General features: G+C 29.5%; 1 protein-coding gene and 1 pseudogene across 1 annotated transcript; both read left to right on the top strand.

Annotated features, from left to right (window-relative positions):
- Positions 1-260: 260 nt before the first annotated feature.
- On the top strand, positions 261-2321 carry LOC111280671 (uncharacterized). The gene has a single exon (XM_022868085.2). It carries the CDS (start codon positions 603-605, stop codon positions 2058-2060), a length of 1458 nt encoding a protein of 485 aa, XP_022723820.2. The 5' UTR covers positions 261-602; the 3' UTR covers positions 2061-2321.
- A 10867-nt stretch (positions 2322-13188) lies between these two features.
- LOC111280669 (uncharacterized) lies at positions 13189-15870 on the top strand (annotated as a pseudogene).
- The last annotated feature ends 5295 nt before the right edge of the window (positions 15871-21165 follow it).

The following is a 21165-nucleotide window of genomic DNA, read 5'->3' as shown; positions in this document are numbered from 1 at the left end:
ATAATTCTGAACTTATATTTTTAATTTTAGTACTTGTTTGATTTTATATCCTTAATTGATAGAAAATTGCATAAATTAGATGTTGAATAAATTACTGTTCTTACTCCAATTCAAGTTTGGGTCAAGTATTGGATATTATCAAAATTTTGCTTAATAATAGAGTATTTAACAGATATTGTAAATATTATTTGGATAGAATTTAAATGGTAAAAACATATAATATTCAAGTATTTATTGGATTGGAATATTTTTATGAATAATCGAATTCGGAAAAAGAATCCAAAAATAACATATATTTTACATGTTGCCATGATTATGGGACGTGCCCCAGTGATTTATCCGAATGAAAACGAAATAAGTGACTATTGTGGCCCGTCGTGTCGCAATGCATTTGATTACCAACATCATCATTGTGATACCTTTAATTTACAAATTCAATTTTAGTTGTCGGCAAACAAAAGTGGGGGCCATGTCCGAAGGAGCAAGAAATTTTGGATGTAAATAACCTTGCAGTCTGCGGCATTCAAGCACAAGAGTGAAAAACACCAAGAGAACAAATAGTTACTTGCTAGAGATTACCAAATTAAAGAGAGATATCGAAAATGGCATTGACATTGCCAACCTTTATGGTGCTCAGATCCGATGAGAAGAACGAATACCTGGGCTTCATCCATGAAAATGGGAAGTCTGATGGGTATCTGGAATTCTCGGAAGCTCAGGCTGTGAGCCCGTATGCAAAATTTGAAGTGGAGATGGCTGCAGGAGCTGGCAAAGATGGCATGGTGCACATAAGGAGCTGTCAAAACAACAAATACTGGGTAAGAACCAAAAATCTTTCCGCCACTGAAACCCCAGGGGAGGGCTATTGGATTACTGCAACGGCCAGCAAGCCGGAGGAAGACCAATCCAAGGAGTCATGCACATTGTTCAAGCCTATCTCTGTAGACCCCGTAACGAATACGGTCCGAATTATTCATGTTCAATCAGAATGCTATCTATGCTTATGGCGGCTGATCAATTCGAATCCAAAACCTGGTGATCGCTGCGTCTTGGCATACTACAAACACTTTGATGGTAATTCCCGTGATATCTTTACAATCATTGATTGGGAGTCGTTGTTGATTCTGCCTAAGTACGTAGCATTCAAAGGAAATAATGGTCAGTATCTTTGTCTGCGTTGGATCGAATATCACCCATATTTGACGTTTGCAACTGATGATATTGGTGATTCAACTGTGCCATGCGAGATTTTTGTTACTCACAACGGAAACATCCGCATCAAGCCCACTTGTTCAGAAAAATTTTGGAGGCTCAGCCCAAATTGGATTTGGGCAGATTCTGATGACGGCGCTACCACCGTTAACATCCCGGTGGACACCTTGTTTCGCCCCGTCAAAGTTGACAATCGCACAATAGCTCTTATCAACTTGGCCAACAATAATTTCTGCAAGAGCATCACAATGGAGGGAAAGACAAACTGTCTTAAAGCAGCCGTCCCCTCTGTTACCAGAGATGCCCAGCTAACGGTGGAAGAGCCTGTCATGACAAGACAAATTCATAATGTCAAATATAAACTTGATTATTCCAGGGTCTATGATGAAAGAATTATTGTTGCAGCTAAAAATTCTGCCAGTAACTATAGCCAGCAATCCTCCACTTTAGACGTGAAGCTTTCCTATACAGATACCAAGACTAGTACTTGGAAAACTAATTTTTCACTAAAGTTGGGAGCGAAAGCCACCTTCGATGTCAACCTGCCACTCATTTTTGAGGGGAAGATTGAATTATCCGGTGAAGTTCAGTCAGGAATTGAGTGGGGAGAGACCAAGACAATTACCACTGTAGTGGAGGTTGTACACAAAGTTGTTGTGCCTCCGATGACTAAGGTGACGGTGGATCTGATTGCAACAAATGGTAAGTGTGACGTTCCCTTCTCATTCACTCAAAGGGACACTCTTTATAATGGGACCACTGTCACAACTGAAGTGCAAGGTGGCACTTACACTGGTTCTAATTACTACAACATCAGCTTTGAAACCAAAGAAGAGAAGTTGAAGTGAACCAAAGCAATATACTGAAAACTCCACTGGGCCACGAGCGGGGACTTGCAAGGATTGCGTGTGAGGTATATCATCGTATGTTTGCCATTGTGTGCATAAATAAAACCGTGTTTCCTTTATGGAAGCAAGCATATATCTGTTTTCTTATTATTAATTACAGTTTATGTATACTTCCTGCATAGCCCAGTGGCATTATATTTCTTGTGTACTTTAACGTGAGAATATATAAATTACGTGTGGTGTGTCTTTATGTGGTTTGGAGATCAATATGTATTTATCTTTATGGTCCATATATATATATATATATATATAAAATAAAAGTACTCTACTTTTGTCTGCATATATCATTAACAAAATTAAGAAAATTTACTACATTGCTGCTTATATATATATATATATATGTATAATGAGTTGGTGTATGTGAGGGTTGTTTTTGTTAAATATATTTTCAAAATATGAAAATAATATGATAAAATAAAGACTTAATCAATAGAAATCTTATCTAAGTATTTAATAAGTTAAAAGAGAATGTTTCATGATCACTAGGATTGATTTTAGATTTAAAGAATCATTGAAAAATGACGTATCATAAAAGCAGTCGATTGCCTTAGCGACTACTATATTCATGCCTAAGGAGCAGTGGACTGTCTATGATAAAAGAGTTGACTATTATGCATTTCATAAAGGTTCCAAGGTTTTAGTACAAAACTTAAAAAAGGCGCAATCGACTGCCTACCCTAAGCAATCAATTACTATGACTAGAATCGATTGCTTTATTGATTGCTTTAAGTTTTGAATATTTTAGAATCGATAAAACTCTAATGCCTACTTTGTGGAACTTCTGGAAACAAAAAATACAAAGAGACAACCAATTGCCTTTAAACCGCCCTAAACAACCACAAGTTAAACAGACGATAGTCGACACCCTAGGTTCCTTTTCTAAATATAGTTAGTTTAGCTATTGAATTGAATTTCTTCATCGTTTGATAGGCTTCTTTTAAGTCAGGCAGCAAGCTTACCTTTCAAGCTGAAAGCCTACTGCAGAATTAGTTACTTCTAACATTGTAGCATTATCTTCAACCTCATTGTCTTTTAAGTTGATCTGTTTCCTTACTAGCTTTTTCCTCCACATCGGCTTTCCCACTATTTGATATAAGTTTACCACTAGACAGAGAGGAAGTGGGCAATGTATCTTCAGTTTCATTGTCTAATACTTCCACAGCAGCAACATCAATCGTCAAATATTATTTTCTGAGAACTATCATCAATTTCAGGTTCACTGATATGATATTGCTTCCTAAGCCTTCTTCTATTTCTTCCTTTGTTATCCTTAGACTTCTTTAAGTCCAACATTTCTTCATTTGTGGACATCAAACCCAACAAAAGCATTTAAAATAGAAAACACATAAAAATGCATACTTTTACCAAAACTTAAAATAAAGAGCATAATTATGAAAACCAGAAATGATTGTTAGTTCAAAACCAACTAAGCTCAAAATACAGATTTGGACATGTATTAAAATGACGAGACTAGAAAAAAGTTTTCATATGTAATATCACTTTTGCACATTGTGGTTGCCAGTTCAAAACCAAACAGTAAACCTTAAAGTACAGATTGGGACATGCATTAAAATGACAAGATCAAAACAAGTTTTCATATGTACTGTCATTTTTGCATACCGTTCACAACGATCCAACATGATTCGAAAAATAAAACAATGCAAAGGGGGGCCATAAATTCTAATGGAGCAGAAGAGCCTGGAGAAGATGGGAAGACTTGTGGATCATCGTCATCATCATTGATAAAACTACTACCATACTTTCTGCGCTGTTCTCTCATCTTTCCATAACTGTCTCTTCAATATCTTCTCCACAAGATTTTCTGAGATACATAGTTAATGAAAAAAAAAAAAAGAAAATAAAACAATAATTTGAAGCAAATTTGACACTTTAAAAGAATAATAAAAAAAAGGGTAAGGTTCATCATTGGGATGATTATGACTACCTTAGTAGCATAAAAACAAGATTAAATAAATATACATACTAAAGTCTAAAATGAAACTTTCTAGTTGCCAGTATAAAGCGGAAGAATGGATAAAAGATGAAAACAAAGAGTAAGAGACTCTGCAATAAAAAAAAGATACATTGAACTGGGTTTAACCACCTATAAAGAAAAGATCAACCAGAAAACCAAAGAACCATACAATTCTTAAACAAAATATAATATATTCATCATGTTCTCATGCATAATAAAATATTCCAAGAAGAAACCTATGGTCAAGTTTCTATAGCAATATAAATGTAAGAGTTCAGGCAACAACCTTTTCCATCAAAATTTTTTTTCCATAAAAAGGAAATATAAGAAAATATTTAAACTGATTGCATCAACCAAATGACTTAGAGGACTCAGCAAAGCACGAATTGACTGAAAAATCACACAATGATTTGTTAAATTAATTAATCAAAAGAATGCTCTGCACATCATGAATAGTGGGTGGATGGTTAGGTATACAAAAACTTAGACATGCAGATATATCTACATATTCACTGCATATTATCCTATAATACGTTGATATACACATTTGAGAAAAAGAGCACTCGTCAAGAAACCAAAAAAAAAAACCCAAAACCCTCTTCCACACCCCACCACAACCCGATGCTCCCATGACTCATTACTACCTAAATCAAAATACTTGAAATTCCCCATAAGAAAACCATTCGGCCATGTCCACCCAAATAAAAAAATTAAAATCACAACCAAAATTTTAAAAAAAAATTGAATCACAGTCCTTTTTGAGGAGCGGAACCCAGTAAAATAAAGAGCAAAAAATAAAAGACAAATGAAGAGAAAGGGGGAGCCCCTTGGGATTTTTGGTTTGAGAATTTGAAGGAGTTTCGGGGCCGGATCTGTAAAGGGGGGAAAGATCTGGTGAGGGGATGAACATATTGAAAGCTGGCAGCCATTGGAATGGCGGAGGTAGGAGTTTCGTGATTTTTTTTTTGGCAGGTTTAAGGGTAGATCTAGGATGGGGGTTGTTTCTAAAAAACCTAAGGCGAGAATGGAACTCAGGAGGCTGAGATAAGGATGTTGAAATTTTGGGGTTGAACAATGACTGACCGACGGCTGCAACAGCCGGCCGATCGTCGGAATCAGGAATCTGGGAGGGGGGTTTGTTTGTCTAAAATTTTTGAAATTTTGAAATTTTTCAAAAAGCAGAAAGAATTGAGTGAAAAAGAAAATATTGGTTTTTATAATGCTAGAACCAATAAGAAAAAAAAAAAAGACAGGATCCGCGCGTGGATCCAAATCAGCGATATGTGGATTTGGACTTGTTCCGGGACATGCACGCCCGACTAGGCTCTAGCCCTTGTCAATAACATTTGATCGGTCTGATTCAATCAGTAATTGAACCGCTTCAAACCGCCGTTGAATCGCAAAAATTGCGTCAAACCCAAAGAACCAGTTTGAAGCGCCCAAAATTGAATCGAACTGTTGAACCGTTGACTAGAATCGATCAAGGTATTTTATTTATTATTTATTATTTTTTCATTTTTATTATTTTTATTTCAATTTTTATGATTATTTATTTATATTTTTTTGTGTCAACTTTGATATGAAAAATAAAATAAATTATAAAAAATAATTAAAAAAATTCTTTGTGAAAATAACATATTTTTTAATCGAAATTTATTGAAAATAATTGTAACATAAATTTAGGAAAAAAAAGTTGAACTTTTATTTTTTTAAGTACTTTTAAAATCAAATAATAAAAATAAAATTTTTGTCGATAATAAAATTTAAAAAAATTATAAGTGATAATTTCTCGAAATTTTAGATAAAAATTTTTTTTTAAAACATATCAGTTCAATCTGATTTGATTTAAAATATTAAAAGCTTTGATTTCAAAATGTTTTGAATCAAAATAATTTAGAGAAATGCTAAGGACAGTCGTCCTTTTCGTCACCTTTTAAACACTCACAAACACAAAAAGCCATGTTATACCCACTTTTAAATTGGTAACGATTGACAATAAGTTTTCTTACTTTTTCAAGATAAGAACGAATGAATTTTGTTTTCATTAAACATTAGGTTGCCAATTTCAAAGTTTAAGATGGGTATGATGTGGCTCTTTATATGTGTAGGTGTTTAAAGGGCGATGGTAAGAACAAGTGTCCCAAGCATTTCTCAATAATTTAATTTATTTAATACTGTACTTAGCATTCTTATATGATTTTATCTTGTTTAATTGAAATTAATATTGGATGTCATCTTAAAAAAAAAAAAAAGAAATATCTAATGTTATTACAACAAAAAGTGATTACACAACCTAAGCTTGAAATTATAGAAGTTTTAGTTTCCATCGCTACGGTTGTGGTAAATTTTACAACTTTAACATGGTTCATAATTGCTAACTTTGTTCTTCAACTTATCTTACATCTCACAAATTGCATAAATTTAGTATACCAAAATTGAATTATGATATATATATATATATATATGTGTGTGTGTGTAGGAGAAATTATCACATTCACTATAATAAAATATTTAAATTTTACAAATAAAATTAATACAAAACAAAAAATTTGTAACAACTTTTATATTGTTATATTAAAATATTAAAAAATAATTTAAGCAACAACAAAGAAAATTCGTTACAAATAAAACAAATTTTCGTAACAAAAATTTTTTTCATTCTAAATATGATAAAATTTTTGTAATAAAATTTTTGTCATTGTATAAAATTTTTAAAAAATAAATTAAGTAACGATGTTAAAAATTTGTTGCAAATAAAATAAGTTTTCGCAATACTAATATTTTATGGTTATAAATGTGATAAAATTTTCGTAATAACTTTTTGTCATTGTAAAAAAATTTTAAAAAATAAATTAAGTAACAATATTGAAAAATTGTTACAAATAAAGTAAGTTTTTACAACAATAATATTTCATTATTACAAATGTAATAAAAATTTTTGTAACAACTTTTTTGTCATTGTAAAAAAATTTTAAAAAATAAACTAACTAATGAAATTGAAAAATCATTATAAATAAAATAAGTTTTAGTAACACTAATATTTTATCATTACAAATATAATAAAATTTTTTGTAACAACCTTTTTATCGTTGTATAAAGTTTTTAAAAATAAATTAAGTAACAACATTAAAAAATCATTATAAATAAAAAAAAATTTTCGTTGTAATAATTTTTATCGTTATAAATATGATAAAAAATTTCGTAATAATTTTTTTGTTATTGTATAAAATATTAAAAATATATTGAAAAATCATTGTAAATAAAACAAGTTTTTGCAACAATAATTTTTTATCGTTACAAATATAATAAAAAATTTTCATAACAACTTTTTTTGTTGTATAAAATATTAAACAAATAAATTAAGTAACAACATTAAAAAATTATTGCAAATAAAAGAAATTTTTGCAACAATAATTTTTTATCATTACAAATATGATAAAAATTTTCATAACAACTTTTTTTGTTGTTGTAAAAAATATTAAAAAAATAACTTAAGCAATGACATTGAAAAATCGTTGCAAATAAAATAAGTTTTTATAATAATAATAATATTTTATCATTTCAAATATGATAAAAACTAGCATAACAACTTTTTTGGCATTGCATAAAATATTAAAAATAACTTAAGCAACGACATTGAAAAATTGTTACAAATAAAACAAGTTTTTGCAGTAATTTTTTTATTGTTGTTACAAGTAGAAAAAGATTTCACAATGATAAAATTGATCAATGTATAAAATATTAAAAATTTCAATTAAGCAACGATTATAAAAGTCATTGTAAATATAACAATATTTCATAATGATATTTTCAATTGTTACAAAATAGGTTGCTATATATCAATATTTTTGTAGTGCTATTAAATATATGGCTTGTTTTCTTGGCATTGTTTTATTGGAAGAAACCTTGTTAATGACAAGGTATTTTCATCTCTCATCAAAGAGATTTTAGTGGTTTGATATTTTTAGTGTAAAGTAAATCAAACATAGGCTTCATCGTATCTAGGAAGCTATTCATACAATCCTTTTTGCATACTATAATTGGTAAGGACAAAATAAGCTTTAAGGAAAGTAGCATTTGCAGTACGCCCTAAAGTTGGTTCTACGTCCTTTAAAGGTTTCATCTTAGGTTTAACCAAGACTTAAAAGGAATACTACAACCGAAGATACAAGTGAAGATCATCATCAATTACAAGTTCATGAAATTACAAGTCTTGGAACTAACAATTTTAAGGATTATTTTCGCTCATCAAGGCTGAAGATGGAAAGGTTCAAAGCATATGAAAAGTTTATAATGTTTCAAAAATTAGAACAAGATCAATGAAACAAGATTTTAATCACTAATGTGGAGAGTAAATTGGTAAATTTGCATGCTACCAATGGAGACCTTTACATGTTTTTAGAAGATATGTTGTAATTTCTTGGAGCCATTGGATTTGAAGGTAAAATGATCCTATGGCCAATATTACATACTTGATCACCTAGTTTAATAATAATAAAAAAGGTTACTACTTACGGATGCATTTTGATCCAATGGTTGAGATAAGTGTTTTTACTTTTTAATTGACATGTATAAGGTTGTAGAGTGGACTTTTTTTCTAGAAACTAGAATTCACCATTAAAGAGAAACTCTTGAGAAAAAGAACCCTTGTATACAACTTTCCTTTAGGTATATTTATTCACCCTTTTCATGCATTTATTTCCATCTCTATTTCATGTAGTTCTTGCTATCTTCCTCATCCTACCCTTTTCAATGGTAGTGTTTAACAGAAGAAAAAGATCATAAAATAATAAAGTGCCATCATAAAAGGGCTTCGACCATAAAACTTCCCATGTTGGCTGAACTTCTCTTCCCATTTTTCAATATTTTTTCACTCTTTAATATATAACATATGTGTTTTTTATGATTTAAAGTTTTGATTATCTTATTTTATGTGTTTTGGTTATGTTTTTGTTTAAATTTCCATGAATAAAGTATAGTTTGTTCATTTGCATATTTTAGTTTACTAAATGTTTGATGAAAGTTTTGTTTTGAATAAGTGGTAGATATTTTGTTTGCTTGATGTATGGTTGATATGTGAGCGATGAGTATAGTGAAAAAAAGGAAAAACCTTTTAAATTGGCCATTGTAGGTTAGGCTAAGCTTCCCATATGCTTAGGTCGAACCTACCTATTACATTTGGCTACATTTTTGTTTGTTAAATCATGTTATATTTGTCTTGGAATTCATGCTATGTGCCAATAGATTTTTACAAGATAGAAAAACCAAGTTTATGGTGTTTTTATGCTGTTTTAATGAATAAAATGTAAGATTTTTTTAGTTATTCAAGTGTTTGATAAAATGGCTATATAGTTTACTAAGTTTTTGATAAATTGTTTTCATTTATATTGTATTGTCATACATTCTAAAACCTTAGTCCTAGGCTAAACCTTAACCTTAGCCTAAATGAAACCTTAACCTAGCTAAAACCCTGAACAAACCCTAACCCTAAACCTACTCTAAACCCAAACCTTAGTTGAAACCTACTTTAAACCCTAACCCTAATCAAAACTTTAAACCTACCTTAAAACCTAACTTAAACCAAAATCCTAAACCATTATAAATCCTAACTTTAGTCGAAACCCTAAACCCTTCTAAACACTAACCTTAGTTGAAACCATAAACCTACCCTAACCTTAAATCAAAACCCTTAACCACTTTAAACCCTAACCTAGTCAAAACCTTAAACCCCTCTAAACCCAAACCATAGCCTAAAACCTAAACATATCTTAAACCCAAACCCTAACCTTAAATCGAAACTCTAAACCACTCTAAACCTAACCCTATATGAAACTCTAATCCTCATTAAAACCTAATCTTAGTTTAAACTCTAATCTTACCCTAAACCAAAACCCTAAATTAACCTTAAACCCTAACCTTCAGCAAAATCTAAACTTGCTTTAAACTTTAACATTTTTGAAATCTTAAACCTACCCTAAAACCTAACCTTAAAACTGAAACCCTAAACCTAATTTAGTCATAAACCTTAAACCTAAACCCTAAAATAGTTAAAACCCTTTTCCAAACCCTAAATTGCAACCCAAAATTTTAAACCCATATCACATTCCCATGTATTTAATAATTACACATGCATTATTAATTTTATATTGTCATTCTTATATCATTTTATTTATATTTGGTATTTTATATTAGCATGCAAATGATTTATGTTTTATGTTTCATGCATTTTGCTTTATGATTTATATAATTTATTTTGTCGTATTCATGGTTTTAAAATGAAGAAAAGAAATGTTTTAGAAATAAATAAGGTAATATTCCTTGTAAAGTTAATTTTTGAAACCTGGCCTAAATATAGGGACAATTCTTAATAATTGTCTTTAGAAATAAAATTATCTTTGTTTTGATGGATTATTATGGAAACCCTAAAGTAAATGAATGTTTTAAAAAAATTTTGCTTAAATATAGAGGAGTTTAGAAAATGTTTCGATACCAAAGATTTTCATTTTAATCCAAAAAATGATTTGCATTTTTAAAATAAAAAATAATAAAAATGAGATTTTGTGAAAATAATGAAATTTAAGGATTTATCTTTAAATATTAAAAATAAGATATTTTCTCAAGATTCAAAGATAACATGCAATTAATTAGTATCATTTTTTTTAAATAGACATTGTGAGGTGCCAATCCTTTTCTATGTATAACCGAACTCTCAAACCCATATCTAATTTCAAAAACCGAAACAATCTTTTGATAATCCTAAAACTCGTTATTAGGTTTTATTAAAAGATAATATTTTTTAGGTGATCAATCATATTTACAAAAAAAAAAAAATTTTATGGCAATTGTCGATTTTTATTTTTAGATTTTTCATCTTGCAGTTGGGTTCTTGAACCCACACATTATGACAAATGTGTACAAAATGGCACCCTATTTCGTTTTTTTGTCTCTAATCCCTTTTTTTATTTTTTTAATTTGATAAAATTTGTACAAAAAATTGATAAATAATTTTTTTAAAAAATGTCAATGCGAGTATGTATGACAAAACAACCATGTATCCCATGGATTTCGATTATTTATGATCTGATTGATCATTTTTTTTATTTAATTTGGCATCAGATCAAAGTTTTCTTTCAAAAATAGAGGCAAAGTCAAATACAAATTTAAGGTGTTTGTTTTGTCCGGGTATATATAAATCTATGCTTTATTATTTATTTAATTTTATATTTATATATATGTATTACATTAGTAAAATTATTATTTAATACTTTAATTTAATAAATCTATATGCAATTCCTATTTGAATTTCTTTTCTGTTTTTTTCTCTTAATTTTTTGTTTTTTTTTTCTAAATTGACATTTTAAAATTAGATAATTTTATAAGAAAATTCACTAGATTTAGGGATGAAAAAAACAACTCATATCCTTTCGATTTCTATTTGGCTTGAACCAAAATGTATGAGTTTTTTAAAAAATTCAAGATTGGATTGAGACTTTTTCTTTTTTAAAATCAAGATTATATCAAAAGCAAGTAGGGTCTTTTGTCTTACCCTAATATATATAATTATATTTTTAATTATTTCTGTTATTTTATATTTATATTATTATATTAACAAAATTATTCTTTAATATCTTAATTCAATAAAATTACTATATTTATTATAATTAAGATATAATTCATTCATTATCATATAAATTTTACTCATTTTACTATTTGTTTGACATTCATTTAAGGTGCTAATGAGATATCTTATGTTTCTCTTTTAAATTTTTTTAAATTTTTTCTTCATTTTTATTTTTGTAATTTTTGTTTTTAGTTTAGATAAATTTATTAAAAAACTGGAGGAACTGTCCACACGACACCATAATTTTTTCTTTTTTTTTGTTTTCATGCTTTTTATTAAATTGATTTTGTTAGAAAAATGAGGCCAATGGAGATATTCAAGTGGTACTTCTATTTGACTTATTTTTTATTCTTTTATGTTTAATTAGATCAAATTTACAATAAAAGATGTCTATTGATAAAAATGACAAAACAATTCATATTTGATGAGTTTTAATCTATCTCGATATGATGTGAGGTTGTTTTTTTTTTTTTAAATAGCGATCGAGTTGGTTGGAGTATGTCAAGTTTTTATAAGATATGGGATTGGCCGTCATTATGTTTAAGGTGCTTTGTCTCGACTTGTTTCGTGGTATATATAAAAAATATATTTTATTATTAATTTAATTATATATATATTATATTAATAAAGTTATTATTTGATATTTTAATGTAACAAATTAATATTTTAATATCAATGAAACGTTTTATGGGCTCTTTTTTCATTTTTCGTTTTAATTTTTTTCTTCTTTTCTACTTTTTTTATTTCTTATATTTTTATTAGATAAAGTTTATGAGAATAAGAAGTCAATTTAAGTATCCAAGTGCGACTCCTATTTTTTTTTTTTTTAACTTTCATCTCTTTTTTTTTAATTAGATAAATTTTATAAAAAAATGAACAAAAAGACAACACAAAAAAATTTGACTTGCAATAGAGAGTGAGTATCCACATAATAATCTTAAATCTTGTAACCTCGTTACATTAAGATAAAAATTATTGTATAATATTGATTTTATTTTATTTTTATATATTATTACAACTAATGATCTAATAAAACATCCATAGAAACTATTAATTTATCCAACTTATCTACTGTTATATTACATCTAACGATTTATATATTTGTTTCGTATTTGTTTTATATCAAATTATATCATAATTTGTGTTGTCAAATACAACTTTTATTTTTATTTTTGACAAATTTATATAATTTTTATAAATTTTAAATAGTATATTTTCGTATTTTCATATTTTTTTTATCATTTTTATTTTTATATATTTTAGTATATCATTTATATTTAAAATTACCCAATGTATATTATATTATATAATATAATGGCGTAGAACTAGGATTTAGTATAAATATAATAGATAATAATTGTAAAATAATTATATTTTATTATTAAACCAAAATAGCGAAAGAGATCAACAAAATAGTAAAAAGATAAGAAAAAGAGTGACTCTGTAGTCTCGACTTTTCTCTTCTCTTCTCTGTTCCTCTATTCTCTACTGCGTCGCTTCTACTGGTACCTCACCTTTGATTTTCTCTTCTCTTAATGCCTTTTGCCTTTACATTTCTTTTATCGGAAAAATCTACTCTCGATTTCGTTTTCCCACTCTTAGATTCTTGCTTGTATCTGTGCGACAAGGGTTTTCACTTTTCAGGAATCATAATCCACTCTTTCCTATTTTACTTTTCCTTCCATCACATTACCTTCGCTCTATTTTCTAGGGTTCCAACCATTTTCAATACTCTCAATTTTTTTTTATTTCTTGTATTTTTTTTCTTTTACTCTTTTATTTTATTCATGTCTTCAATAATGTAGGTTTATTTGATATTGCTTTAATGTGTATCAGTCATGTTTGACAATTTTGGTTACTAACGTTTCACTTACTGTTATTTGTTGGAATTTGACCTTTTTTTTTTTTTGAGATTTTTGTTTTCCTGTCAAGTGCTCTTTTTCTTTTTTTTTTGCATTTATATGTATATTCTCTCTGAAGCTGTTGATATGCTTTTATGTTTGCTGATATTTACTTTCCTGTAATGTAGATTTTGTGGTAAAAAGTGTAAATTGGCTTGAGATTGTTGGAATTATACGTTATGGAGATGGCAAATTTACAAATGACCGGTATTCTAGAGCAAAGTGATTATTGTGGCCATCGTGACACTTTCAGTTCATGCATTTACTAGCATCATCATTGTGACACGCTTAATTTACAAATTCAGTTTCATTTGTCGGCAAACAAAAGTGAGGGCCATGTCCAAAGGCGCAAGAAATTTTGGATATAAATAACCTAGCAGTTTCCGGCATGCAAGCTCAAGAGTGAAACACACCAAGAGAACAAATAGTTACTTTCTAGAGATTACCAAATTAAATAGAGCTATCAAAAATGGCATTGGCATTGCCAAGTTTTATTGTACTCAGATCCGATGAGAAGAACGAATACCTGGGCTTCATCCATGAAAATGGGAAGTCTGATGGGTATCTGGAATTCTCTGAAACTCAGGCTGTGAGTCCATATGCAAAATTTGAAGGTGAGATAGTTGCACGAACTGGCAAGGATCACTTGGTGCACACAAGGAGCTGTCAAAACAATAAATACTGGGTACGAACCAAAAATCTTTCCACCCATGAAACCCCAAGCGAGGGCTATTGGATTGCTGCAACGGCCAACAAACCGGATGAAGACCAATTCAAGGAGTCGTGCACGTTGTTCAAGCTTATCTCATAGACTCTGCAACGAATACGGTCCTAATTATTGATGTCCAATCAGGATGCTATCTATGCTTATTGCGGTGTACCAATTCGAATCCAGCACCTGGTGATCGCTGCGTGTTGGCAAACTACAAAGTTTTCAATGGCAATTCCAGTGATATTTTTACAATCATTGATTGGGAGTCATTGTTGATTTTGCCTAAGTACGTAGCATTCAGAGGAAATGACGGTTAGTATTTGTGTCTTCGTTGGATCGAAAAGCACCCATATTTGAAGTTTGCAACTGATGATATTGGTGATTCAACTGTGCCATGCAAGATTTTGTTACTCACAATGGAAACATCCGTATCAAGCCCACTTGTTCAGAAAAATTTTGAAGGCGCAGCCCAAATTGGATTTTGTGCGGATTCTAAAGACGGCGCTACCACCATTAACATCCCGGTGGACACCTTGTTTCGCCCCGTCAAAGTTGACAATCACACAATAGCAGCTATCTAATTGGGCAACAATAATTTCTGCAAGAGCCTCACAACGGAGGGAAAGACAAATTGTCTTAATGCAGCCATCCGCTCTGTTACCAGAGATGCCCAACTAACAGTGGAAGAGCCTGTCATGACAAGAAAAATTCATAATGTCAAATATAAACTTGATTATTCCAGGGTCTATGATGAAAGAACTATTGTTGCAGCTAAAAATAGTGCCAGTAACTATAGCCAGCAATCCTCCACCTTAGACGTGAAGCTTTCCTATACAGATACCAAGACTAGTACTTGGAAAACTAATTTTCCACCAAAGTTGGGAGCGAAAGCCACCTTCGATGTCAACCTGCCACTCATTGTGTAGGGGAAGATTGAATTACCCGGTGAAGTTCAGTCAGGAATTGAGTGGGGAGAGACCAAAACAATTACAACTGTAGTGGAGGTTGTACACAAAGTTGTTGTGCCTCTGATGACTAAGGTGACGGTGGATCTGATTGCAACAAATGGTAAGTGTGACGTTCCCTTCTCATTCACTCAAAGGGACACTCTTTATAATGGGACCACTGTCACAACTGAAGTGCAAGGTGGCACTTACACTGGCTCTAATTACTACAGCATCATCTTTAAAACCAAAGAAGAGAAGTTGAAGTGAACCAAAGCAATATATTGAAAACCCCACTGGGCCACAAGCGGGGACTTACAAGGACTGTGTGTGTGATATGTCACCGTAGGTGTGCCATTGTGTGCATAAATAAAATCGTGTTTCCTTTATAGAAGCAAACATATGTTTGTTTTCTTATTATTACTTACAATTTATGTATACTTCCTGCATAGCCTAGTGGCATTATATTTCTCATGTACTTTAACGTGAGAATAAATAAATTATGAGTGGTGTGTGCTTATGTGGTTTGGAGATCAATATGTATTTATCTTCATGGTCTATATGTATATAATGAAAGGTGATTTACTTTTGTTTACAGATATCACTAACAAAATTAAGAAAATTTACTACGTTGCTGCTTATATATGGAAATGCGTTGCTTTGTTTATATATAAATAATTAAATAATGAGTTGGGATATGTGAAGGTTTGTTTTTGTTAAAAATATTTTTAAAATATGAAAATAATATGATTAAGTAAAGACTTGATCAAAAGAGAAATTATATTAAAGTATTTAATAACTTAAAGATAATGTTCCATGATCAATAGGACTAATTTTAGACTTAAAGAATCAATGAAATGTGACGTATCATAGAAACAGTAGGCTGCCTTAGTGACTGCTAGGTTCATGCCTAAGAAGCAGTTGACTCCCTATGATAAAAGAGTATACTTCTATGCATTCCAGAGAGACACCAAAGTCTAGATATAAAACTTAACAAAAGAGCAATTGACTATCTACCCTAAGCAATCGATTGCTATAGCTAGAATCAATTGCTTTCAATTTTGAGTGTTCTATAATTGAGAAAAGTTAATTGCCAACTTCATGGAACGTTCTAGGAATAGAAAATACAAAGAGGCACCTGACTGTCTTTAGGGAGCAATTGACTACTCTAGTTAAAATTTTGTAATTTTCTAAAATGTGAAGAATTATTTCCATTAGAATGAAAGAGTGATCATTCAAATAAATTGATATAACTTCAATAATTCAAAATTTTTTTTCATTAAAGGAAGTGATATTTGATTGAAACAACATAATCAAAGAGTTATAATCATAGAATATAAATTTTTTATATAGAGATTATGTAAGTTCATTTGATAAGTGATCTATTATGATCAATAGAGTTGATAATTTTCAAAAACCCTGTCTACCTTTTCCAATTATTTCTCAAATATATGGGTTAGTTTCTTGGCATTGTTTTATTACTAGAAACCATGTTAAAGACAAGGTATTTTCGTTTTTCATCAAGGAGAATTTAGTGGTTTGATTTTTTTTTTGCAAGGTAAATCAAACATATTCTTTATCATATCTTAGAAGCTATTCAATATAATTCCTTTTGCATATTATTATTGGTAAGTACAAAATAAACCTTAAGAAAAGTAGTATTTGCAGCACGCCTTGAAGTCGGTTCATATGTCCTTTAAAGGTTTCATTTTAGGTTCAACTATGACTTGAAAGGAAGACTACAATTGAAGATACAAGTGAAGATCATCAACAACTACAAATTCATGAAATTACAAGTCTTGGAACTAACAATCTTAAGGATTATTTTCATTCATCAAGGCCAAAATTGGAAAGGTTCAAGGCACATGAAAAGGCTAAAGTGTTCCAAAACAAGATCAATGAAACAAGATTTTAATCACTAATGTGGAAAGTAAATTAGTAAATTTGCATGCTACCAAGGGATGCCTCTGCATGTTTTTAAAAGACGTCTTATAATTTTTTGGAGTTAATGGATTTGAAGGTACAATGATCCTATGGCCAATATTACATACTTAGTTACCAAATTTAGTAAGAAAAAGATAAAATAGTTACTATCCATGGATGCATTTTTATATAATGGTTGTTTTTGCTCTTTAAATTGACATGCATGAGGTTGTAGAGTGGATTTTTTTTCTAGAAACTAAAGTCCACCATTAAAGAAAGGATCTTGAGAAGAAAAACCCTCGTAAAAAATTTTCTTTAAGTATATTTCTCCACCCTTTTCATGCATTTCCATTTTCATTTTATGTAGTTTTTGCTAGATTTTCTTCATAAGTTCATATATGATCTATCTTTCTCATCTTACTTATTTCATGGTAGTGTTTGGGAAAAGAAAAAGATCATAAAATAATAAACTGCCATCATAAAGAGGATTTGACTATAAAGCTTCCCATGTTGGCCGAACCTCTATCTCTCATTTCTTAGTATTTTTCACGTTTAATATACAATATATGTGTTTTTGATGATTTAAAGTTGTGATTATCTTATTTATGTGTTTTGGTTATGTGTTTGTTTAAATTTTCATGAATAAAGTATAGTTTGTTCATTTGCATATTGTAGTTTGCTAATGTTTTATGAAAGTTTTGTTAAATGATAGATATTTTGTTTGCTTGATGTATAGTTGATATGAGTGATGAGTATGGTGAAAAAAAAGGGTAAAACCCATGTTAGGCCAAGCTTCCCTTATGCTTAGGTCAAACCTACCTATTACATTTGGCTATATTTTTATTTTTTAGAACATTTTATTTTTGTCTTGAAATTTATGCTATGTGCCAGTAGATTTTTATAATATAAAAAAATCAAGTTTATAGTGTTTTTATGTTGTTATGATGAATAAAATATAAGGTTTTTTTAGTTATTCAAGTGTTTGATAAAATGGTTACATAGTTTACTAAGTGTTTGATAAGTTGTTTTCATTCATGTTGCATTGTCATACATTTTAAACCTTAGCTCTAGCATGAACCTTAACCTTTGCCTTAATGAAACCCTAACCTAGCTAAAACCCTAAACTAACCCTAACTTAACCCTAAACATACCCTAAATCCTAACCCTAGTCTAAACCTACCATAAACCTTAACCCTAGTTCAAACTCTAAACCTACCCCAAAACCTAACCTAAATCAAATCCCTAGACCACCCAAAACCAAAGCCCTAAACTTACCTTAAACCATAACCCTAGCCAAAACCCTAAACTTGCCTTAAACTCTAACTCTATTTGAAGCCTTAAACTTACCTTAAAACCTGAACTTAAAATTGAAACCATAAACTCTAATTTAGTCATTCTCATATCATTTTATTTATATTTGTGTATTTTATGTTAGCATGTATATGATTTATGTTTTATGTTTCATGCATTTTGCTTCATGACACTACAACACAAAATATTTATAATGGCATATGTATTAGTCTCAAAATGTTAATTATATGCCTTTACATCATTTAAAGGCAGAATGCATTTTTGTCCTCAATACTCTTGTCACTAAATGTATATAACAACTTATTAGGTGCAAATAAATAAATGCCACTAGTTTTAAATATAAAGGCAAATTTACTTGAATTTAAAAATAGCTTATAGCAATTATTTTGTGTATTTAATTATAACTTTTTGAGACACATACTTGTGTTTTTAATTTTAGAATTAGAAACAATTAAATTTGTTGTTAAATTTGAATATTAAGATAAAAAAAAATGCCAATACTCAATTAATATAACTTTCTTAGTAACTTTTACAATTGCCTCTAAAAATATTATTTTCTTTTTTTTAATAATGGATTTACCATATAATATGTAACAAATAATTCATATAGAGTTATATTCGTAAACAATTTATTTCCGTTAATGTACTAAAATTGAATAATAAATAGCAAATTTGGTCTTTAAATTACATTACACATTATAAAAATACTACAAAAAGACAGAGTAAAAGTTTGTAAATATTGTATTTTTTATGCTTGAATCTTTAAAAGATTACAAAATATTTATAAGAGAAAACCAATAACAACACTTCAAACAATCAAGTTCCATGATCATCTTCATTTGTAGTAGGCTTCTTCACAAACTCTTTGTCCAGGTGTTACCACCATATCTGATTATCATTATTTGACCTTGAAATGAGTATAAACAAATTTTGTTAAATAAAATTAATGAGTTTCAAAAGAAAGTTTGTTATTAGCCTAGCAATTTATAATAACTACTACTCAACTAAAGCTATAAGAGAAAATCAATTATTTATCTAAGAGACTTCAAATATAACTTCCTTTGAAACCATATATAAGGACATGTAAATTAGTTTTAAAAAATCAATTATTTGCCAAAGAATCTCCAATATAGAATTTTATTAAAACTTTTTTGTGTATGCAGATATTTGATTTTAGGATTTACTTTTTCCTTTCTAGCAATTTCATTATTGGTGTAATGTATAAGACTTATGTAAGGACCAAAGAAAAAACCTAATAGGGATGAACAATAGTGAAGATTCTTAGTTGATGAAAAAATAATTAAGGAATCTAACCTCTTTAGTTACATCCTTTAACTTGTGTCCAAGCTACTTCAAAGCTTGTATATAATCTATTATAAGCTCTAAATCACCAATCTACATTTAGCAAGGCTTTACCTTGTATCAATTATAACAAAAAATATTTCACAATCTTTAGTTCGTAATTTTGGTTCCAAAAAACAAATTTCATTAGCAAGAAGCAGTGAAATTTAATGTCAAACTTGCAAGTATTCTATAAAAAAATTCATAAATTAACAAGTACCATATCAAAACCCATATAATCATTTTGAATCTGATTAAGTTAAAATGAAGCTATTGGTTGCACAATATATCTTTATTATTAGTCAATGGACCATATGCTTACCAATTTAGTCTATTCTGTTTCATTAGGTCCCAATCAAAATATCTTATAATAGGGTGTTTGGGGTTAGATTATCATTCATAGAGAAAGAAAACCAAGGGATTAAAGATTGACAGAGATGATCTAACTGCACTTGTAGAGACAATTAAAATGAATATATAATGATAAATTAGACCTAAGTTTTTGTATGTATAATTAGCATGCACTATAAAACTTACACTAATTTACTTCAAGGGTTTTTCTTAAAAGATAACTTTGTAAAATTCCTTATCTAAGTTATTAGTGGTTGACAGAGCATATTTTTCCTACTTCTTGATCAAGTGCCACACCACCAGCCTTAACAGCCCCTACTACAATAAAAGTTAGTTCAATAACTCAGTTAGACCAATTACACCTAAACCAACAACTATAGTTTTGCTACTTAAAATTGTTGCATCTGCTTGAATTTCAATCACTAAAAAAGTATTGTCGCAACACAACTATTCAAAATTCAGGCATTTTTCATTATCGATACCTAATACATTAACTTAAAATTGCTTAAGTTATAAATGCAATAAAGCTTTTTTTATCACCTTTGCCAACCAAGAATTTGTGGGAAAAATGAAATAAGAATCCTTGCAAATGCAGCCATTAAAGTTTCCTGCAACGGTTGGGGTAATTTCTTACTAGGTTTTATTTTCGTAAAATAAGGATCACAACTTAAAAGTGTTGAACTTTCAATGGCTTGCTCTACTAGTGCCATCTCTAAAGCATAAGTTGGTAACTATCCCAATTTATTCCTTAAGTAATAAATCAATCGTAGTTTGAAAAAAAAAATCATAATCATAGATGTACCTTTATCCAACTTACGATTTGCAAATGTGATTTTGTGAACTATAGCCTATTCCAGTTTAAAAAACTACAAGCTAATCCTAGTAAGAACAGTTCAAAAAGACAAAGTCATACAACTTATGTACTAAAATATTTTCTAACATATAAGGCTAAATAAAAAAAAAGGG

The sequence above is a fragment of the Durio zibethinus genome, chromosome 28 (assembly GCF_047325235.1).
Source record: "Durio zibethinus cultivar Kanyao isolate XHJ-2024 chromosome 28, ASM4732523v1, whole genome shotgun sequence".
NCBI lineage: Eukaryota > Viridiplantae > Streptophyta > Magnoliopsida > Malvales > Malvaceae > Durio > Durio zibethinus.
This window is presented reverse-complemented; position numbering and strand designations above follow the sequence as displayed.